General features: G+C 35.8%; 1 protein-coding gene across 7 annotated transcripts in view; it reads left to right on the top strand.

Moving 5' to 3' along the window:
• The window catches only part of ARHGAP24 (Rho GTPase activating protein 24), a 539,804-nt gene that overhangs the window by 464,971 nt on the left and 50,241 nt on the right, over nt 1-24,592 (top strand). For all 7 annotated transcript variants that reach the window (XM_077142946.1, XM_077142939.1, XM_077142942.1 and 4 more), the window contains one exon: nt 14,075-14,282. In XM_077142946.1, the coding sequence (XP_076999061.1) occupies nt 14,075-14,282 (208 nt within the window). The remainder of the gene's footprint in view (nt 1-14,074; nt 14,283-24,592) is intronic.

Here is a 24,592-nt window from a genome sequence, read left to right as displayed (position 1 = left end):
TCCTGGAGAATGATCCATGTGCACTTGAGAAAAATGTATATCCTGCTGTTTGGGGGTGCAATTTTCTGTATATCTTTGTTAGCTCTAATACATTTATCATTTTATTTAAGTTCTTTGTTTCCTTATTGATCTTTTGTCCAGATGGCCTATCTATTTCCTATCTATTGCAAATAGTGGTGTGTAGAAATCTCCACCTATCATCATAGAGATGTATATTTCTTCATTTATTTTTGCCAGGATTTGCCTCATATATTTTGGGACATTGTGGTTAGGTGCAAAGATATTTATGACTATTATTTCTTCTTGATCAATAACCCCTTTCATTAATATATAGTGCCCTTTTGTGTCTCTTATAACAGTTTTGCATTTAAAGTCTAGTTTGATATTCATGTAATTATCACAGCTCTTTTTTGGTTGCTGTTTGCATGGGATATCTTTTTCCATCCTTTCACTTTCAACTTATTTGTGTCTTTGGTTCTAAAGTGAGTCTCTTTAAACAACATATAGCTGGATCATGCTTTTTATCCATTCTACCAACCTTTGTCTTTTGATTGGGGAGTTAAACACATTAACATTCAGTTTTACTACTGTAAAGGCAGTACTTACCTCAGACATTTTGCGTTTTGTTTTTTTACATGCCATACTTTTTAGTCTCTATTTTCCTTTATTGCAATCTCCTTTCCTGTATAGTTGATCTTATGTGATATATGTAGCTGATTACTTTCTCACTTCTGCTTCTGTACAGTTTTTTAAATATTTTATTTGTGGTTTCCCTGGGCTTTGTATTAGACAGCCTATATCTGTAACTTACAAATTTAAAAAAATACCAACTTAGTTTCAAAAGTATGTATATTATCTGCTCCCATATGCTTGTTTCCCCTCTTTTTGTTGCTTTTGCCCCCATTTTACCTCTTTATTTTTCATATGTCCATTATCAGGAAATATACCTTTTTCTTGTTCAATTATATTCTGAACTCATACGAATTAAAGAGTTGAGTTTTGTATTGAGGATACAGTACTATCAGGTACTGCATTTGCACTATTATTTACTCTTACTGAAGATCTTCATTTCTTCACACTACTCTAAGCCACTCTTTCCTGTCTTTTCCTTTCAATCTGCAGAACTCCTTTTAGTAATTCCTGTGGGACAGTTCTTTGTTGATGAACACTCTCAATTTCTGTTTATCTAGGAATATTTTAAACTCTCCTTCATTTTTGAAGGATAGTTTTACCATATATTTCTATATTCCTTTTGGGCCGGCAGCTTTTCTCTTTCAGTACCTTAAATATATCATATCACTGCCTTCTCACCTCCATAGTTTCTGATGAGAAGTCTCTACTTAGTCTTATTGAGGATCACTTGTACATGACAATTTGCTCTTACCTTGCTGCTTTCAGAATTCTCTTCAGCTTTGGCATTTAATATTCTGAATAGTATGTTTCTTGAAGTGGGTCAATTAGGATTTATTCTGTTTGGAGTACATTGCACTTCTTGGACATGTATATGTTTTTCATAAGAGTTAGGAAATATTCCACAAATTGCTTCCTCAAATTTTCTTTCCTCCTCTTTTCCCTTCTCTTCTCCTTCTGGGACACCCATAATGCATAGGTTTGTTTGCTTCATTGTTATCACTCAAATCCCTGAGACACTGCTCACTGTTTTCTATTCTTTTCTTTATCTGTTCTTCTCACTATATAATTTCAATTGTCTTGTCTTCTAGTTTGCTGATTCTTTCTTCTGCCTGTTCAAATCTGCTGTTATATGCCTCTAGTGTATTTTTGATCTTCATTATTTTGCCTTTCATCCCAATAATTTTTGTTATGTTTCTTTTTATACTTTCAATTTCTTCTTTATGCTTGCACATTGTCTTGCAATAATCTTTTAGCTCTATATCCATATTTTCCTTTATTTTGAATTGATTTAGTAGATTTGTTTGAACTTTTTTTTATTAGTTGTTTGAAATTTTGTGTATCCACTGAAATTTTAACTTATTCCACTAACTGAGCCATATCTTCCTAGGTCATAGTAATTTTTTGTAATTTTGGGGCTTGTAAATTTTGCTAATGTTTGAAGATCTGATCCCTCTTGTCTAAGGTCTTATTTTGATTGTCTTTGCATTAAGCCTCTTCTTTGATATTTGGTTGAGCTAGACCTTTAAATTAGACTGTACTTAACTGTTCATATGTTCTCAGTTGTTGTTCATCTGATTCTTGCCCTAGAAACACAGTACAATTTTCAGGATTTCACTTATTGTACAATTATTTCCCCTCTAAGAGAAAATTTCTTTCTCTCTGCTCCTTCTTTGGGACTTTTGATCTCTTCTTGTTGTTTATTTGCAGACTTTTCTCCACAGATCCTATGACTTGATTCACTTCCATCCCCTACTCAGTGCTCCCTTTTCCTTATACTTTCCAGTTCTGGGACTCATTCTGTCTTAAAGATGCTCACACATGCCTCATTCTTTTTTTTCTGTAAAGTTTTCCACCTCTAATTTCTTCCCCAGTAGCATATCCTGCCTTAGAAAGCTAGATGGGATCGATCCAGAAAGTGGGTCAATCCAGAAAGTCCATTTTGCATGTGAGTGGTTCAGCCAGATGAAACTGATTGAGTGTGTGCACCTCTTGCAACAGTTCGACTACCATCTTTTTTCTTTTGTTTTTTTTTTTTTTTTCTTCTGGGAGGCTTTTAGTATAGAGCATGACTTGGTGGCTTGCGCTTCACCCTGGGTCTCTGTGGACTTGGGTCTTTGTACCTGGATATCCATGGAGTTGTAACTCACTATTGTGAGTGGCTTTAAAGTCTGGGTCTGCTTCAGGAAGGACCCAGTGATGCTGCGGAAGACGGAATGAGGGGGAGGGGCTCAGACTGGCGGGTCTAGGACAAAAATTTCCTACCTGGTCTTGGAGATTCTTTTTCTTTTTCTTCTTCAGTATCTGTGAAATCCTTCTCCAGTCTCTGTCAGAATTCCAAGCAAGTGGAATTTGTCCTTTTATTAGCTTATTCTGGGGGGAGACTTTTCCAGGGGATGTCTTACATGGTCTTGTTGATGACATCACTCTACTTCCCTGAGTTTGGGGGGAAAAAGAAATCCTGAAAATTTTAAGAAAGAACATTTGACAGTTTTTCTTTATTGCATAAAATCAAATCTTGAATGTTTGGATGTCGTTTGTAATGTGCATGGAAGTTGAATTGGAACATCTTTAGTAGATTTTTCTGCTGGATTTCAAGAAAACCTTTATGGAATATATTTATCAATCCAAAACTATATGTGAAAACTCACAGATACATAAGGTTTATTGCCAAATGTCAACATTTTATTCTGGAGTGGTCTATAAATGCCTTTGAAAAGTTATTTCCTTGATTTAGTCTGGATTGAACCCAAGTATCCCAGATAGGTGAGCATCACATTTGTTTTTAAAGAACTCCACAGGGGCAGTACAATGGTGGCTCAGTGGTAGAATTCTCCCCTGACATGCCAGAGACCTGGGTTCGATTCCTAGAACCTGCCCATGCCAAAAAAAAAAAAAGAACTCCACAGTAAAAGAGTCAATAGTCTTCATTCATAGCCAGTTTGCAAGCTTTGAAATTAAAATGCTAGAGTGTCTTCAAAATCACTATCTCCACTGTATGGGTTAGAATTGTGTTTAGCTGAAAGTAACAGAAAAGCCAGATGACAGAGGATTAAACACATGGACTTATCTCATCCTAAAATAAAAAGTCTGGAGTGGTGCAATGGTGGCTCAGTGACAGAGTTCTCGCCTGTCATGCCAGAGCCCAAGTTCAATTCCTGGTGCCTACCCATACAAAAAAAAAGCCTGAAAGAAATTGCTGCTGGTTTTTGGGTCAGTGGTTCAGGGTTTCAATGATTTGTACCTCATTGGGTCTGTCATTCTTTTAGCCTTTCCTTCACAGTTGTTGCCTAATGGTCAAAACATGACTTCTACAACTACAGATATTATGTCCAAGCTGAAGACAGTAGAAAGGAATGATTAGCAATTCTAGCTGTGACTTTCCATTTCATCAAGAATGTGAAGTTTTCCTAGAGGCCCTAACAGACTCTCTCCAAGATTATGTCACATGACTGCCACTGGCTGAAAGGGTATTGGAAGAAATATTTAATTTTCCAGCCTCTAAAGTAGAGATGCCAAGAGAAAATTAGGTTGTGAAGGTCTATTGAGTGAGTCACACCACAATCAAAGAACATCTTATGCCAAACTCTACAAACTGAGAAAAATAGTTTTGCTATATGCTTTGATCCTTGCTGCCTCCTAGAAGTTGCTATGCTCTAACTCCTCTTTGTATTTACTTGAAAATTGATATTAGATCAATCATTAACCTTTTTCCTACAAGGATCATATGGTTTCTATCAGTGTTAGATCTGATTTTGGTTTTAGAATATTTTTGTTGTGTTCTTGCTGTTTCTCTCTGCACCAAGAATATTCTCCTTGCTAGCAAATGTTTACTGCTTGATCCATAAATTATTTTAAAGGTAGGTCAAACATCTGTTGTAACTATGAAATCCCTATCCTATGACTCTCAAATAATTCCCCAAACACTCAGGAATCTTATATAAATTTGACATGCAACATTTACTTTTCTCCACACTTTGTGATATTCTTTGGACTATTATAAGCATTTAGTGATGTTCTTCCTACCTGAGAACACAGGGTCACATCTGTTCTAGGTTTTCTTTTTCTTAACTTTTTTTTATTGTAAAATATAGCATATATATAAAAGCAATAAATTTCAAAGTGTATTTTAACAAGTAATTATAGAACAGATTTCAAAGTATGGTATGGTTTACAGTTCCACTATTTCAGGTTTTCCTTCTAGTTACTCTAAGACACTGGAGACTGAAAAGAAATGTCAAAATGATGATTCAGTAATCATACTCATTTGTAAAATCCTAACTTGTCTGTTAGAGCTCCTCTTCTCCTTTGATCCATGTTCCAGTGAGACTCAGACCCCTGGACATGATGTCCCACATAGGAGTGAGGGTAATAATTTATTTGCAGAGTTAGGCTTAGAGAAAAGCCACATCAGAGGAACAAAAAAAAGGTTCTCTGTAAGTAACTCTTAGACATAACTATAGGTAGGCTTAGCTTCTCCGCTAGAGAAATAAGTTTCATAAGAGCAAGACTCAAGATCAAGGGTATGATGTGTTAACTTGTGAATCACTAGTGGTTGAGAAAGCATCAGGGGTTTTCCAGGTGGGAAAGTTTAATAGTTCCGTATTTTTGCTCCAATTCGTTAAGGGACTTTGCCAATACTTTCTAATTATCTACCCAACATACTCTGGGTTGTATCTGGGAATTAAATTAAACTATACAGAATTATAAGCCCTCATTGCCATTCTGGTCTCTATATGTTTGGGTTGTTTAAATGAATCATACAGGTTGACTTAGAATGTATGCTATAGAAAATTTAGGTTTTAGACAAAATAAAGCTCTCGTCCTTTGTCTCCCACAGTAGATGAATTTCTAAAATAAAGACACTGTCATCCTTTACACTGTGTTCTGATTTACCTTAGTTCCAACCAGATCAGCTTCATTCTTATCTCTAATTGAAGCCTGATCTCTTTTTTGGTTTCTTTAACAGTTGTTTATGTAACAATGCTGACTTTCAGAAGTGGAGAACTCCAACTCTGAGTCTTAGGTCACATAGGTACCCAAAGTTCCAGGGAAATACCAGGGTATATATATAGCACAGCATCTCAAAATCTAGAAATAACACTTAAAGCTCAGGAATAAATGTAACTGCTATAGCAACTTGCAATCTAGGCCTCATTTTTCTTGTAAGTATTTTTTTTTAAGAGACCATACAATAGTTTTCCTTTTGTTTCTGGCTTATTTTATACAACATAATGTCCTCAATTTCATTCACCTTATTGCATGCTACGTGACATTGCTCCTTTCTGAAGCCACACTATATTCCATTATCTGCCTTTCTGCTTCTCAGTCATTGCACGCTTTGGCCACCTTCATCCATTGGGCATCATTGTCCTTAACTCTTAGTCGTTACCCTCTCCCAAATTATTTACCCCTAGACTTGCTGTGGGACCATTGCTGTCCTCCTGTTAAATGCAAGCCATAGCATGTAATCATAGTTTATCCCCCATATGCCTCTATTATTGACTGTTCGTACAAGATCCATACCTTTGAAGTGGTTCATGTAAGAACTTATTTATATTTGTAGTGTTCATTAGTGAGATACATGGCTCTATACAACCCTTTACAATCATATTCGCTTTCAATATGACAATATTACTTATAAACTTCCTAATGAGCTACCATCACTTCTATCCATTCCCATAAATTTAAGATCAACCTCATTAGGTAACCATTCACTTAAACATTCTCTAGCGTTTGTGTATCTATAGGCCCCCTATATTCTAGATTATAAGACTTTGAGTTTACCATAATCGGGGTCATATTAGGGAAATCATACAGTATCTATCCTTTTGTGTCTGGCTTATTTCACTCAGCATCATGTCCCCAAGGTTTATCCATGTTGTCATGTGCTTCAAGACATCATTTCATCTTACTGCTGCATTGTATGTATATAATACATTTTGCTTAGCCACTCATCTGTTGAAGGGCACCTGGATTGTTTCCATGTTTTGGCACTTGTGAATAATGCTACTATAAACACTGGTGTGCAATGTCTGTTGGTATCACTGCTTTCAGTTTTTCTGGGTATATACCAAGTAGTGATATTGCTGGATTGTAGGGCAACTCGAAATTTCATTTCCTGAGGAACCGCTGAACTGTTTTCCACAGAAGCTGTACCATTATACATCCAGCAGTGAATAAGTATTCCAGTTTCTCCCCATCCTCTCCAACATTTATAGTTTCCTCTTTGTTTAGTAGCAGCCATTCTTAAAGGTGTGAGATGATATCTCACTGTAGTTTTGATTTGGATTTCCCTTATAGCTAATGAAGATGAACATCTCTCCATGTATTTTCTAGCCATTTGTATTGATGTTCAGAAAAATGTCTATTCATATCTTTTGCTCACTTTATAACTGGGTTGTTTGTTCTTTTATTATTGAGTTGTTTGATTTCTTTATATATGCCTAATATCAAACCTTTATCTTATATATAATTTCCAGATATTTTCTCCCATTGAGTTGGCTGCCTCTTCACCTTTTTGACAAAACCCTTTGAGATGCATTTGATTTTGAGGAGTTCCCATTTATCGATTTTTTGTTTCATTGCTTATGCTTTGGTGTAAAGTTTAAGAAGCAATCTCCTATAAATAATTCCTGAGATGTTCCCCTATATTTTCTTTTATGAGCTTTATAGTATTGGCTCTTAAATTTAGATCTTTGATCCACTTTGAGTTAATTTTTGTACAGGGTGTATGGTAGGGGTCCTCTTTCATTGTATAGAATGTAAGTAGGGGTCCTCTTTCACTTTTTTGGCTATTGATATCCAGTTCTCCTAGGCCCATTTATTGAAAAGACTATTCTTTCCCAGTGCAGTGGATTTGGGGTACTTGTCAAAGTTCAATTGACCATTGATTTGGTGCTCTATTTCCAGACTCTCAATTCAGTTCCATTGATCAATATGTCTATCTTTTTGCCAGCACCATGCTGTTTTGAACACTGTGACTTTATAATAAACTTTAAAACAAAGAAGTATTAGTCCTCCTTCTTTGTTTTTCTTTTTTAGAGTATTTTTTGGCTATTTGAAATCTCTTTCCCTTCCAAATGAATTTGATAACTAGGGATTTTTGAAGTCTTCAAAGTAAGCTGTTGGGATTTGATACTACATTGAATCTGTATATCAATTTGGGTAGAATTGGCATCTTAATGACATTTAACCTTCCTATCCATATGCACAGAATGTCTTTCTTTGATTTCTTTTAGCAATGTTTTGTAGTTTGCTGTGTCCAGGTCCTTTACATCCCTGAAAGTTTATTCCTAAATGCTTAGTACTTTTAAATACTATTTTGAATGAAATTTTTCCTTAAATTATCTTCTCAGGTAGGTCATTACTTGTGTATTGAATCATTACTGACTTTGGCATATTAAATTTATGAATTTGTTTATTAGTTCAAATAGCTTTGTCTGAGATGTCTCAGGATTTTCTAAGTATAGGATCATGCCATCTCAAATAATGAAAATTATAATGCTTCCTTTCTGATTTGGATGCCTTTTATTTATTTTTCTTGTCTGATTCCTCTGGCTAGAGCTTCTTGCATAATGTTGAATAATAGTAGTGACAGTGAGCATCCTTCTCTCATTCCCAATCTTGGGAATGCTTGCATGCTTTCAGTCTCTCACCATTAAGTATGATGCTGGCTGTGGGTTCTTCACTGATGCCCTTTATCATAATGAGGAACTATCCTTCAATTCCCATCTTTTCAAGTGTTTTTATCAGAAAATGATGCTGAAATTTTTCAAATGCTTTTTTCAGCATCAAGCAAGATGATCAAGTGTTTTATCTCTTTTGATTTGTTAATGTGTTGTATTACATTGATTGATTTTCTTGTTTTGGACCACACTTGCATGTCTGGTGTAGCTGGTTTGAAATAGTTATGTATCCCAGAAAAGCCATGTCCTTCTAATCCTGCCTCAAAATTGTAGGAGGAACCCTTTGATTAAATTGTTGGAAATATGACACACCCAATTTGAGGTGTGACTTTTTGATTGGATGGAGATGCACCCATTCAAGGTTGGTATAGATTCGTTTACTGGAGTCCTTTAAGAAGGGAGACCTTTTGGAGACTAGAACAGTTACTTGAGAGTTGAAAGAGGCCTAGACCTTTGGAGATGACTTAAGTGCTGACAGAGAGCAGATGCCTGGACGGGGATGTTTGAGGTGCAGAGCCCAGGAGATGTCACCGTGTGCCTTCTCAGGAAATGCTAATCAAGCCAGAACCCAGACGTGTGTCCCAGATGAGCTCAGTGAAGGCCCACAGACATTAACAGAGGAAACCATTGGCGTCAGAAGCTGCAGATAACAGAACTGGGAACAAGGACCAACAGACACCAGCTATGTGCCTTCTCATGTAACAAACATTGCTTTTCTTGAGTTAAGGTGTCTTTCTCTGGAAGCCTTAGTTTGGACATTTTTATCACCTTAGAACTGTGAACTTGTAACTTAATAAATTCCCTTTTTAGAGGCCGTTTTATTTCTGGTATATTATATTCTGGCAGCACTTAGCAAACCAAACCACCTGGTATAAACCCCACTTGGACATGTTGCATAAGTCCTTTAATTTGTCATTGGTCTCAGTTTGCAAGTATTTTGTTGAGAATTTTTGCATCTATATTCATTAGGGAGATTGGCCTGTAGGTTTCTTTATTTGTAACATCTTTATCTGCTTTGGGTTTTAGAGTGATGTTAGCTTCATAAAATGAATTAGAAAATGTTCTTTTTTCCCTCATTTTTTTGGAAGAGTTTGAGCAGAATTGGTGTTAGTTCTTTTTGGAATGTTTGTCAAAATTTCCCTGTGAAGGCATCTGGCTGTGGGCCAGATGTAGGAAGATTTTTGATGAGTGATTGAATCTCTTTACTTGTGATTGGTTTACTGAGATCTTTTAATTCTTCTAAAGTCAGTATAGGCTGTTCACATGTTCCTAGGAGTTTATTCATTTCATCTAAGTTGTCTAACTTATTGGTGTATAGTTGCTCATAGCATTCTCTTGTGTTTGTTTGTTTATTTCTTCAGGTTCCATGATATAGACACCCTTCTCATTTCTGATTTTATGTTCATCTTTTTTCTGTTTTTCTCTGTCATCTTAGCCAGGGGTTCATCACTTTTATTGATTTTCTCAAAGAACCAACTTTTGAGATTTTATCGATTCTTTCTATTGTGTTTTTGTTCTCCAATTCATCTATTTTCCTTTTAATCTTTGTTATTTCTCTTCTTTTATTTGCTTTGGGTTAGTTTGCTGTTCTTTCTCTAATTTCTCCAGTTAAGCCTTTAAGTCCTTGACATTTGCTCTTTCTTCTTTTTTTTAATATAGGCATTTAGGGCAATTAGTTTCCCTCTCAGCACTGCCTTTGCCACATCCCATAAGTTCTGGTGTGTTTTATTTTATTCATTTCCAGATATTGACCAATTTCTTTTGCAGCCTTTTCTTTGACACACTGATGATTAAAGAGTATATTATTTATTTATTTATTTATTTATTTATTTTACATGAGCAGGCACCGGGAATCGAACCCGGATCCTCTGGCATGGCAGGCAAGCATTCTTGCCTGCTGAGCCACCGTGGCCCTCCCAAAGAGTATATTATTTCATATCTATATATTTGTGAGAGTTCTGGTTCTTTGGTGGTTATCGATTACCAGCTTCATTCCATTGTGGTCAGAGAAACTGCTTTGAATAATTTCAATCTTTTGAAATGTATGAAGACCTGTTTTGTGCCCCAGAATGTGATCTATACTAGGGAATGTTCCATGAACACTAAAAAAGAAGGTATATCCTGCCATCTTGGGGTAATATGATCTTTACATGTCTGTTAGGTCTAATTCATTTATCACATTTTTAGATACTCTATTTCCTCCTTGATCCTCTGTCTAGTTGTATCTATAGTGCAGAGTGGTATATTGAAGTATTGAAGTAATTCCCACTATTAGTGTTGAAATGTCTACTGCTCCCTTCTGTTTTGCCAATGTTTGCCTCATGTATTTGAACTCCTTGACTGGGAATATAAACATTTATGATTGGTTTTTTTTTTTGGTGAATTGTCCCTTTTATTAATATGTAGTGTCTTTCCTTGTCTCTTATGACATCTTTACATTTCATGTCTATTTTGTCTGATATTAGTATAGTGGCACCTGCTTTCTTTTAGTTACGGCTTGCATAGAACATCTTTTTCCATCCTTTTACATTCAATTTATTTGTGTCCTTGGGTCTAAGATGAGTCTCTTGTAAGCAGCATAGAGATAGAGCATATTTTTTAATCCATTTTGCCAATCTGTATATTCTAATTGATGACTTTAGTCTATTAACATTGAAAGTTATTACTGTGAAGACATTTCTTGAGTCTACCAACTTATCCTTTGGATTTTTTTGGTCAGATCTATACATTCTTTTCCTTCTCTCTCTTTTTCTCCTTTAAGTTATCCTTAGTGGTACTTTTTAATTCTATGCCCTCCTCCAGGCCTCTCTCTGCTATCTTTTTTTTTTTCAACTGAAAGACTTCCTTTAGTTTTTCTTGTGGGGCTAGTCTTTTGTTAACAAATTATCTCAGAATTTGTCTGTGAAAACTTTTCTCTCCCCCTCACTTTCGAAGGACAATTTTGCTGAATAAAGTATTCTTGACTGGAAGTCTTTCTCTTTCAGCATCTTAAATATTTTCTATCACTGCTTACTTACCTCTGTGGTGGCAAGTAGTCCAAACTTAGTCTTATTTGGCTTTCTTTGTATGTGGTGAATCCCTTTTCTTTTGGTGCTTTCAGGACTTTCTGCTTTTCTTTAGCATTTGAGAGTCTGATTAGTCTGTGTCTTAGAGTGGGTCTATTTGGATTTATTCTCTTTGGGGATCATTGGACTTCTTTAATTTGCATGTTTATATCTTCTATAAAGGGTGGCAAGTTTTCCTTCATTCTCTCCTCAACTAATCTTTTTAGCCCTTTTCTCTTCTCTTCTCTTTCTGGGACACTGATGATTCTTGTATTTGTGTGCTTTATGCTGCCCATAGTTGTCCTGCAATCCAATTCCAATTTTTCCATCGTTTTAGCCATTTGTTGTTTTAGCCATTTTGTGCATTCGAATTCAGTTGTACTGTCCTCTAGTTTGTTTTTCCGTCTTCTGTCTCTTCAGATCTACTGCTGCATGTCTCTAATATATTTTTAATTTGGTCAACTGAATCTTTCATCTCTGTGAGATCTGCTATTTTTCTATTTAGTCTTTCAAATTCTTCTTTATGCCCTTCTAATGGCTTCTTGATATCCTTTATTTTATTAGCCAAGGCACTGAATTTATTTAGGAGATTTGTATGAACGTCTTTGATTAGTTGTTCCAAGTCTGTTTCTCCTCCAGTGTTTTAATTTGGTCATTTGGCTGAACCATATTTGCATGCATCTTCATGTGCTTTATGATTTTCTGTTATTTTGAAAGTTGATTTCCCTCGTTCTCTGAAGTTTTGTGTCTACTTGGGTTTGCACTGAAGGTCTTCTTTTGCTCTTGGTTTATCAGTAATTCTCTGCCAAACCAAGGCCCGAACCTTAGGCAGAACTTGAAGATCTGTTGAAAGCCAGGCAGCTAGGTGGTTCGCCAGACTGTACTTTCCATATCTTCCCAGCAGATGGTGCACTTGGGCCACCTCTTCCCCTCCCATCCACCCTACCTGGACTGGGCAGCTGGATGAGCCCTATGGAAAGCCAGTGCAGTTCCAGCCAAGGCTGCTGAAAGGGGACTAGATGGTAGGCAGTGTGCACCTCAGCAGAGAATACCCTTGTGGGTTGGATGGTCTGGTTGTTGCCAGGTGCCAGTGTGCTATGACCTTGATCTATGCGAATGAGTATTTCAACTACCCCTGCCCCTGCCCCAACTTGCAAAAGCCTGGCAGTGCAGCACAGTTCAGCTCATTTCCTTGGCCGTGCCTTTCTGCCTGTGCATGCCACAGGGTTCTGGTCCTCCATGGGGAAAGGGAAACAGTAACAGATCCCATGAGTCTATTTCACTAGCCAGTTGTCAGACCAACTCCACTGTGCATCTCCCCCTTGTCCCAAAAGAAAGGCCCCACAATCTCTGCCGAAAAAAATGGATATCCACAGGAGCCTGTCTCAGGGGTCAAGGGCAGGTACTGTGCTTGCTGGAAGGTCTCTGTGTGCAGAGAAACCAAGTCTCCTGGCTTCCAGGCTCCCAACGGGAGCTCCCAGCTGTGAAACTAAGAGGGAAGATCTCTCACTAGCTGCAGAAGCTATCAGGAGGGCAGGTGTGCCTTGCTCCTTCGGAACCCACTCTTTCCTGCTTGCCACTGCTTACCCCAGGTGGAGTCATGATCGAGCACATCCATTCTCTCAACCCCAATTCCTCTACTTTTTCACCCAGGACCTCCCTATAGAGTCTCTAGTCACTCACACCTTGGAACTGCTGTCCTGGTCATTTTTCTGTCACTTTTCTAGTTGCTCCATGGATTAGGGATGAATTTAGCCTATCCTAGTCTGTCATCTTCCTGAAAGCCCTCTAGCTTTTCTTCTATTTTCATTTTCTTATAGGTTGATCATTTTTGCCAAACTACCACTAATGTTAATAGATTCCTGATGCCTTGAAATCAGTGCTGTCTCAAAGTGGGAAAGTGAGGGTGTTTGAACTCACTTGCATGCACTGAGTGCATTATTTGTAGATATTTAAAAATAAGTAATAAAACTAACTGAAAGTTGGTCTTTTTTATTATCACCACATGCTAGTAATTCTAGACTTTGTAAATGACAAAATTCACCTCCCTTGCAGGGCAGACCACCACAAACCCTCCTCCATTTGGTAACCTCACTGCGTTGTAATGTAATGTTTTCCCTTTAAAATGATGAATAGTTTAAGGCTTTAAAGAGCAAATACTGAAGCATTTTATTTGGAAGAAAATTTGGAATTTGTTTTCTTGGTTTTATGGCTTTACTTATACCATGACATCAACACTTGCCTGAAAACAAAAGGTGAAAAGATGAATGAACAATAGTTAAAGTAAGTGAAAAATGGATGTAAAGATAAAACTGTAACAAAAATAGAATTTAACTGTTGTCTGCAGAATCATTCTCTTTTTAAATTTTTGAACACAAGTACAGAAGGGGGAAAAATAGAAAACTCAAAACTAAAATTACGGTTATTGCGGTGTTACATCTTTCAAAATGGATATCTCAAATTTAGTATTTCTACTTTGGTTTCAGGCTAAACATAATGTGCAGAGGAAAAGGGCAGGGTAAAGTATAAACCTTTCGCGTTTGAAAACTCTTATGCAATATACCTGTTTGCACAGTAATGTGAAATGCCAAATAGTAAATGCCTTGCTAGCATTCCAATCTATATTTTTCTTTTACAATGATTTTAAAAGGAAAGCAACAAAATGGGTAGACATAAGTTTCTCCTATTCACTATTATCCTTTATTTTTCCAGGTATTTTTGGGCAGAAACTGGAAGACACTGTCCGTTATGAGAAGAGATATGGGAACCGTCTGGCTCCAATGTTGGTGGAGCAGTGCGTGGACTTCATCCGACAAAGGGGGCTAAAAGAAGAGGGTCTCTTTCGACTGCCAGGCCAGGCTAATCTTGTCAAAGAGCTCCAGGATGCCTTTGACTGTGGAGAGAAACCACTGTTTGACAGGTAACTATCCTTCACTATGAAATTTACTAGCTGCCCTGCACTGAGAAGTTCTCACAGAACTGAAAGATCCTCTGAGCTGAGATGACATAGTCTTAACTGATGTTGCAACAACTTACACTATATGTTATTTGACCGCAGGAGAATACATTGTTTTATTTCAGTTGTAATGTCAAAATTTGGCACTTTAGAGATCTTTTTTCTTCATATGCTTTTCCTTAAAACATCGTTATTTGTTTTTTTCCTTTGGTGTTAAATAAAAACTGTAATAAATTCTGCAAAAGAAAAATCAAATTTTAAAATGAGTCTTTTCTCATGTGGTATTCGTTTTTAATCATTCAGCTGAGGATATGTTGTCATATCAAAACTATTGATAAGCAGAAATAGAGACATTAGCAATGTAATTAAAAATAACTATTTTTAATAATAATAGAAGCATTATATATTTAAATACATAGCTCTGCCATAATTTAGAAAGTATTTACAAGGAAACAGGAGACTAATAGAGCATGATGAAATTATTTAATTCTACTTCCACTTTGGTTTTAGCTTAGAAGATAGTTAATAAGTGTAAATTCATACGATAAAATATTTTCCAGTTCTTAAATTTGGTGGGGGGAATACTAATTGTATAATGATAAGTGGAAAAATAAGACAGGATCAATTGATTCATTGAAACCTGGCCTAGTTTCAGAAAGTATCATAGATAGTTTACAATGATTCATACATTTTCTAAGAGACAAAAAACTTACATGTGGGGGTTAAAAATGAATAGAAAATTGGGGTCAGAAGACAAATTTAAAACTGTGGATATATTTTCTTCAGGAGAGCTATATATCTTACTCTAAAGGGAGCCCTAGATCTTATTTTGTACTTTCTCATAACCAATGTGAAAAAGAATCCTAGGCAGTTGTTATATTGCTTAGGCCTGTTCACAAGATGTAAACTTATGTAAAACAAAGGTATTTTTTGGCACCAAGATTAGAAAGTTTGTCAGTGGAATTCTCCTAAAGAGAATATTGAATAGTAGTTGAACCATCCTCTATGATGAACTTCATGAGACAGTGATAGTTTCAATGAAGTGTTTTATAGGTAGGTAAGTAGGTAGGTAGAAAGGTAGATGGATGGATAGATAGATAGATAGACAGACAGACAGACAGACAGATGGATAGAGATATGCAGATGACATTATAGCAAAGCATAGTTTAGTAAAAATTATCTTGCTACAGGCATTTATGATTTGGTTTTTGCAGAAGACCTTGGTTCATGTGGAGTAATGGAAGGATACTTTATGTATTTAAGGATAAGTGTAAGAACAGATGTGAAAGCAATTATCTCCAAATATAGTTCTTGATAACTACTGGCTGACAATAAAACATTGTACAATCTGGTAGTGTTTCTAGCATACTTTGAGAATAAAAAGGAGAGTGTCCATTCATTTACTTAGTAATTCATCATTTCAGATATCTACATTTGCATAACAAACCAACTCAAATCTTCGAGGCTTAAAGCAATAGCTGCAAAGCATTTGCTCATGATCCCACAATTTGGGCAGGACTTGGCCAGGATGTGCTCATTTCTTTTGAAATTGAATTGAAATTGGCCAGGATTGAAGCAGATTGACTAGGTAAAAAAATCTAGGATGGCTGTACTCATGTCTGAAACCTCACGTTAGTGGCTAAAATGGCTAGAGGATGCTTGCACTTCTCGTTTTGTAATTTCACGTCCAAGGAGGCCTTTGGATCATCAAATTTGGAAAATTTTGGTTACTATTTTCTGACACATATTGTTTCTACTCTACTCTTCATTCTCTCCTTATAGGACTCCAATTACATATGTGACTAGAATGAGTGATGGCTGACTGAGCCTCTCTGTTTTTCTTTGCGTCTCACCCACTCTGGGGTCTCTCTGCTTAGCAGACAGTTCAACTCTCTACACAATGTCTCAGGACTCAAATATTGCAAGAGTAGAAGCTGTAAGCCCCTGAGAACTAGGCCCTAAGTTGACGCATTGCCTCTTCCACTGAATACTATTGGTCAAATGCAAATTACAAGAACAACTTGGATAAAAAGGGAGAAAAACCTGACCCCACTGCTTGATGGAAGTGGTGGTATGCATATCCAGGCATGGGAGAAATTATTGACAGTCACCTTTGAAGACAATCTAGTTCATTTATTCATTCAACAAATAATTTTTGCATGTTTACTATGTCTTAGACATTGTTCCAGATATGAAGAACAGAGAAGGCCCTTCTCTTCTGGGGTTTACATTGCTAACAGTAGGCAGAGACACAATAAAATAGTGAATATATAGATAATTTCAGAGATTGATAAGGATGATATGGTAATATGTTAGAGAATAAAGCAGTGAAGATGGACATTTCCTTCTATAATCAGTAACATTTGAGTTTACATTTGGATAGAAAGTCTGGTTTAGAAAATTTAAAAATAAAAGTAAAAATAGAATTTATTTTTTAATTTTAAATTAAATTTTTTTATGAGAAGTTTGGTATGTCCTAAGATATGGTGGCATGGAAGCAAATTCTAGGTAGAAGAAATGGCAAGTATAAAGCCTTTGAGACAGACATTAACTTGGCTTATTTCAAGAGAACAGCCTTTTGTGGCTGGAGTATAGTGAGTGATGGTCGGCGTCCTTTGAGATGAGGCGGAAGAGGATGGTTGCATATGACCCATAGGTTATGATAAGGAGTATAGCTTTTCCTCTAAGTGAAATGGAAATCTATTGAAAGGTGTTTAGTAGGTAAATAAAATAATTTTATTTATTTGTTAATAAAAGATCAGTCTGGCAGCTTAATTTCCATGAATATGTATCCCCCTTTGGATTGCCAGGCTCCTTACTTTCCCTGAATCTACATCCTCTTTTGGAATATAGCTGGAATCTCTGAGTCTCAGGGAGGCATATACATCAATTCCTCGATTCTGCTAATTAAAAAAACAAAGGGTTTCCAGATCCATGAGCATGACATAAAAACAAGAGAGTGACATATTTATTGGTAAAATGTAATCCTAACCTACATTGGTAGGGGCAAGAAACAATCTATAATTTCCTAAGGGAGTAAGATTATTTTCAGAAATTTATCCAAGTAGAGTGTTCTGGCCCCATTGTTTTTGTGTCTAATTGGCTGGGTGTGATGTTTCGCATGACCAAGCCCTATCTCAGGTTTCAATTTTTAAGACAAGGGGACAAATTGCCTGAGAATATTAGTTAGTTCAAGTTAGTCTCACCAGTGTTAACTAGGAAAATAGTAAGAACGAATATAAATTTAAAAAATACAGATCACTGGTAAATCCTTGAATAGATTATAGGATGGAAAGCAAAGTGCAGAACTTTTCAGTGTGAAACTTTCAAGAGTGATGATGAATAAATACTCTCCCTGTTTGTTCTAGTAAGACTTGAATTTCACTGTGAAGAGCTAACAAGATTTCGTGTTCATCTTTATATTTATTAAAATTTGGAAAGATATTCTTACAGGGATTCCACAAAGATAATCTCTGTTCACTGACATTGTAGCTCTAATCTCCATCCCTAAAATTTGATTTTTAAAGCGACATTTTTCTAATACTATTTTTAAATTAAAATTAAAATAATTAAAATTTAATTTAAACAATAGTAAATTGTTTTTAATTTAATATTTGCATACAATTTAGAATATAAAGAACCCATAGAATATATAGAAGAATATAGAAGACCCAAGACTATAGAAGAACCCATGGAATATATAGAAGAAATTAAACAACCCAGAAAATCCTTGTGCTATATGGCACATAGATAAATGGATACACAGAGACTCAGACTTAGAGCTATATTGAAATATAGGTATGTAAAAGTACAAAATGTTGAAATCTTAAGTTTTACATCTAGTCTTCTCTCCTTAACATTATTTCATGAACATTTTTCCCTGCACTAAGTAGTTTTCCCAAATATGATTTAAGTCCTGTATAATAATCATATCAGAACATTGGCTAGTTCGTTCTTCTGCTGTTACTGCTTCCAGTGCTTTGTGCACATCAGTCCTATGATGAAGAGTATCTGTGTTCATAAGTCTGTCTGTACTTTGGAAGCCATGGATCCATTCGGGGTTTAGAAAATAGTGTTTCACATTTGAATGATAAGAAATATTTTGTCCTATGAGGAAAAATAAAAAAAAAAAGGTGTTTTCAGTAAGGAAATTTGTACCCTACACTATTTCAAGGTAGAGATGTTGAAAGCCCATGCACCAACTTTTATTAAACCATGTACTTTCTGCTCTTCCTTAATCAGAATAAAATGCTGTTTTGCCAGTTCTTGAGGTTCAAATTGGAGACTTTCATGTATTCATGGCTTATTGTTCCTACAGCTAGATGACATTTTCAGTGTCACGAGAAAGGATGTTTTCATTGACCTGAAATAATTTCTATTTTAGTAGTTCATATCAACTATATTAAAAAAAATAGATGTCATAGTTTCTAGCCATTTCCTCTTCATTCTTTCTATTTAGGAATAAAAACAAAATAGAAAATATATCATTTTATATTGAATCTCTCCACTTTAGGGGGAACAAATGAAACATAGAATGTGTAAAATCAAATTAGAGGCTGAATGCTGTTTTGTTTCCAGACCTCTCCAGATGGCATCAGCTGTTAAAGAAGATGCATTTTGGATGAGTTGGGAAGGGTCAAAAATGGCCATGTGGTGGTCACAATCATAGCTTTAACTGCTCCACCACAAAATAACTTTGCACTTACAACATAGCATTCAAGAGCAAGAAGGCAAAAGGCTCTACGAAGCCAGCGATTTTACACATTTTGTCCAGGAACCCAGTCCGAGGCACTCCAGCTGCCCACCCACCTACACAATTTATCCTACCCTAGTCATCAGTCCTCTTTTTCCTGACCCCCCTTTTTTTTTTATTTGTTTTAATGACTGAATTAGGATCACTAAATCAACCACAAGTCTACAGTCATTAAAAAAAAAAAAAAAAGCCTAAGATTTAAAAGACAGAAAAGCCGAGCACAATTTCATTTTCCAAGTAGCAATATAGCTTTGGGCATTACCTGACTTCATAATAGGAACTCGAAAGTGAAGCATACCTGTAGGTATTCTCAAATATTAGTTTGCATAAGAATGACATAGAAAGCTATTTTGGAAACTGAAACACCCAGACCTCATTCCCTTTCATTTTGATTTAAAAGGGTGAGTGATGCCTAGGAATCTAGGAATCTTTAACAGACCCCCAGATAATCTTTATATGCATTTCCTCAAACCATAACCTGTGGAATACTAGCTTAGACTATGAGCTGCAAAGGTGGGGGATAAAGGGAAATCATGGATTTGGTGTGATATGCCCTAACTTATTAGCCATGATCCTGGACTGAGTTTTAGTTTTCTCATAAATGAAATTGGGTGGGGTTGGAGGATCAATGTGACAGCATTATTTTTGCAAGCAACACATTAGTTCCAAGTAAGCTCAGCAAGTCATATGGTACCGTGAAAGATAAATTACTTTCTGGAATATACAGTTGATAACATAAAAATATAATTTCCCATCTGCTGAATAAGATCTGAATTTTTAGGTAAGTCTGAAAGGTACATTCCAGCACCTCCCTACTTTGAATCATGTGAAAAATCAAACACTGGGAGTTTAGCAACAAACTGCACAGGTACTCAGCCTTTATATCACAGTGTAAAACAATATCTAATGGTAGGGTTGATAGAGCAAAGTGGAAAAAGTAAGTTGTAGCTTGAGGGTGTTTGGATAGCTAAAATGGAAAAATTTGTCACTAATGGCTTGGGAGAGCAAAAAACATATTCCAAAAGTTTTCCTGAGGCAAGCTCTGATCATGTAGCTGGTAAACCGGCTATGTGTTTTCAGCACTTTAAATAATTCTCTGAAGTCAAGAGACGCCAGCCCTCCAAAATCCTCAACAGCTGTTTATTTATAGTGACCTTACCCTTACTATTTCTTGATACAGTTGTTAGAGGTATGATGGAGTGATGAGGTTTGATAACCTTGTTCTAGAGTACTTCTCAAATTTCTGTCCTTCACATACTACCAGCATGATGTTAGCTTTATCTATATAATACTTGCACTATGTTTATCAATATTTTTCTCAGAATTCATTCACTTTATCAATTTTGTTCTAGTTTGAAAGCTGTGAGAATGTAATATACTAGAAATGGAACAGCTTTTAAAAGGGGAATTTATTAAGTTGCAAGTTTACAATTCTAAAGCCATGAAAATGTCCAAATAAGGCAAGGCCATAAAAATGTCCAAATTAAGGCATCCAGGAAAGATACCTTGATTCAAGATGTTTGATGATGTTCAGGGTTTCTCTCTCAACTGGAAAAGCACATGGTGATGTCTGCTAGCTTTTTCTCCAGGCTTCTTCAGTGGCTTCCCTGGGGATCTCTCTGTTCTGTTGGTTCTGGTGGCTCTAAAGCTTTTTTCAAAATGGTGCTCTCTTAAAGAGCTCCAGTAAGTGACCCAACCTTGTATGGGTGGAGACACATCTCCATGGAAACCATCTAATCAAAAGTTACCACCCACAATTGGGTGGATCATATCTCCATGGAAGCAATCAGAAAGGTCCCACCCAGGAACATTGAATGAGAATTAAAGGACATGGCTTTTCTGTGGTACATAATAGCTTCAAACCAGCACAGATTTCATCATGAAAGAAACTTTTATGTGCCAATTAGATACAGCCTTTCCAAGCTCTGACCTTAAGTCTTACTGTTTATTTGATGAAAATGGAAGTTGGCAAGTCTTTAATAAGTCTGGAATTGCCTACTGAAACTTACTCTTTCATAAAATCAGGAGATTGAAAGAGATTTGGAAAAGTTCTAATGTTCCTAATATTTGATTATGTGATTTTATTACACTTCATACTCTGGTGTCTTAAGTTACTTGATATAGCTGACACTTTGGGTCCCTCTTCGCTAGCATCGACGGGCCTACTCCTCTTGAATGTTTGGCTTCTCATCTAATTTGAATAATGGATGTAACTTGCAAGCTACCCCCCACCCCGTGCTTTCTAAATAGACTAAGTCCTGAAAAATTAATGGGCTTAAAGGGAAAATGCACAGAAAATGCTAATATGAATATATATTTACTAAATATTTTATGTAGGCCAGATTGTTAGATAGAAATCTGTCATGTTTCATTGTGTTTTACTCTCATTGCAATATTACTGAAAAGCAGCTGAAGCCAGAGACATGAGCTTTACTTTTTTGCTTATTTATCTTTGAAGAGTTTGGGCTTACTTCCACTGAAACCCAATAGGGTTATGAATAAAAATAGCTAATTAGGTTTCCCAGCATTTGGCGCTTCTATCAGTTGGCATTTGTTTACTTATGGTCAAAGAGGTAATATAGGAATTTAGAGTTCAGATTTTGGTGGCAAGCAGATGTAGGACTAAATCTCAGGCCTACTATTTACTGTTTATGCTAATAACCTAGGACTGGTTACATAACTTCTTAAAATTCTAATTTTCTCATTATGTGAAATGGAAATGATAATGCATAACCTTACCAGGTTGCTATATTCATTCACTTAAAAACGAAACAATACAGAATGGTTTGCACAGAAATAAAACAATGCCAGGGGCGAATGGCATAATAGGAGCAAAGCACTCAGCCACAGCACAGGCTCTGGTGTATAGCAGGTTCTCAGTAAACATCATTTGTTTTCTGTCATTGCCAGGGTGATGATGATGATGATGATGATGATGATAAATGATACTTCATGTTGAAGGATAAGTAACATACTTGAATTTATGGGATGCAGAGACTAAGGCATAACCATAAATTTGTCAGTGGTTTAAATCTAGAAAGTCTGCACTTCTGTTTTTGGAATCATCATGGCAATTCTCACTGACAGAAGTAAGATACTGATAAGGTTTTCTGTGCCAAATGTGTGTTTTTATGTATTTGATAACTCAGATTATAGCTATTCTTAAATGAATTTAGCGAAGGCACAACCCTGAATGACATTTTTAAAAATAGTTTAAGGAGTCATATTTTATATGCCATATAATTCACCCATTTCAAGGGTATGATGCAGTGGTTTTTTAATCAACTTACTAAGTCAAGCAACCATTACCATACGTCAAGCTTACAACATTTTCATCACCCAATATGCCCATTTACTGTTATACCCATTTACTGTTATCCCCAGCCCAAATCATTCCCAGGCAAGCATTAATCTACTTTCTATCAATAGATTTGCCTTTTCTAGACATTTAATAAAATCAAATAATTCAATATATGGTCACTTGCATGCAACTATTTTACTTAGCAAAACTTTTGAGGTTCATCTGTGTCATAATGCGTGCCAAAAGTTTGATCACTTTAATTGCTGAATAGAATTCCATTGCACAGCTATACCATATTTTGTTTATCCATTTATCGCCTGATAGACATTTAGGTTGTTTCCACTTTTTGTATAGCACAAATAGTGCTTCTATGAACATTGTTGTTAAGTTTTTGTGTAGACATATTCTTTTTATTTCTGTTGGGTATGCATTTCTAACAGCTGAGGAACTTCCAAAGTGTTTTACAAAGTGGTTACACCATTTTTATATTTCTACCAGCAATGTATGACGGTTCCAAATTTCTCCTTATCTTTGCAAAAACTATAGTCTGTCTTATCTCTTGTAGTCATTCTGGTGGGTGTGAAAAGGTATCTCGTTGTGATTTTAATTTGCATTTCTCTAGAGATTAATGGTGTTGAACATCTTTTCATGTGCTTATTAGCCATTGATAAAACTTCTCTAGAAAGCATACTTCTAAAAAATCTTTGTTTTTCTGATTGCCTTTATAATTTATTGTAAGAAAATAGTTGAAACGTCTCTAATATCAATCATAATAATGTTTTCTGCTTATCTATTTTAAAATTGAGATAATATTTGTGATACCATGGGAATCAAAAATACATGTGATTGTATTTATACATGCACCATGAGGATATCATTATGAGTCGTCATTTAAAATTCTGCATTAATAAAATAAAACTCTACCATATAACCAGAATCTGAGCCCAATGAGAACAGAGAATTTTATCAATCTGATCACTTTTGTATCCCTAGTGATACTGATCAATAAGCAGTGGATTCTGCCCAATGTGCTCAAATGACCAATTCCAGGGACCCTGGGGTTTAAAAGGGAGAAAGAGTTTACTGCTAGGTGTGAAGCGGGAGACCAGATGGCCTATTGGCCAAAAAAACTGTCTCCCCAAACTACAGTAATTCTGATAGTTTTATAGTATTAAAAGATGGACAGGTTTTAGGACAATGAGCACAATGGCTTTACATGATGTCATTAGAGGTGATTTAATAATTGAGCATGCACAGATTGATTGTATGCTTAGTCAGGGAACGTATGTAAGAAAATAGCAGCATTAATATGATGATAGGTATGGTTTTTACTATTATATTGAACTAGTTCACTTATAGGTAAAGTCTAAGCTGCTGCAAATGTCCAGGCAGGCCTATTTTGGTTAGATCTAGCTTCCATTTTGCAAATAACTTTGCAGTTGAGGTGGATTAATTCTAGGCTGACCCATACCGCTTCATTGATAAACATCAGGGACTGTTTTTAGTGATCATAAGACTCCAAGGTTGAGAAACCAGATAAAATGGGTACTAGTGGGAGTCAGAGGCAAGGTTTTCACGATCACAAGGACACAAGATAAAGGCTATGCAATCATTATCAGAGATAAAGGCAACTGGATTATAGTTCAGAGATTTCAGGAATTTTCGAGAAAGTAAAAAAGGAATATCTATATAATGATTCAGTAGTTGTAATCATCCCTTAAATCCTAACTTCTTGGTTACACTAGAACCCAGAACATACCTGACATAATCAATGTAGACATGCGGTAAATCTTTGTTGAATATGCTTGAATGAATGAATGAATAAATGTCTATATTTCTGATACCTCAATAACAGAAAACTCATGTGTTTATCTTCAAAAATTAGAATTTAGGAAACTTGAAAATTATGTTTTAAGATACATTCTAAAATTCTGTGTTAGAGTAACATTTTTGTCAACTGAGGTAAAATACCTGCCCATGGCAATGTGTTACATTCATAAACCTATGAATAAGTTTATAATTTCATGAAAGCAACAGTTCTAAATAAGGACCAGAAACTTTAATTTTTTGTAATCCAAAAATGCTCTAGGAAATATGGACGCATTATACTCATAAAGTGAAATAGATTTTGATTTATAACAAGACTACGAAAACAACAATAGAAATAAAAAACTGAAACAAAAATACAAAAAAAAAATGTTACTTCTCAATGCAATTTAG

The sequence above is a fragment of the Tamandua tetradactyla genome, chromosome 24, assembly GCF_023851605.1.
Source record: "Tamandua tetradactyla isolate mTamTet1 chromosome 24, mTamTet1.pri, whole genome shotgun sequence".
Taxonomy (NCBI): domain Eukaryota; kingdom Metazoa; phylum Chordata; class Mammalia; order Pilosa; family Myrmecophagidae; genus Tamandua; species Tamandua tetradactyla.
The sequence above is the reverse complement of the archived record's forward strand: the minus strand, read 5'-3'. Positions and strand labels throughout refer to the sequence as shown.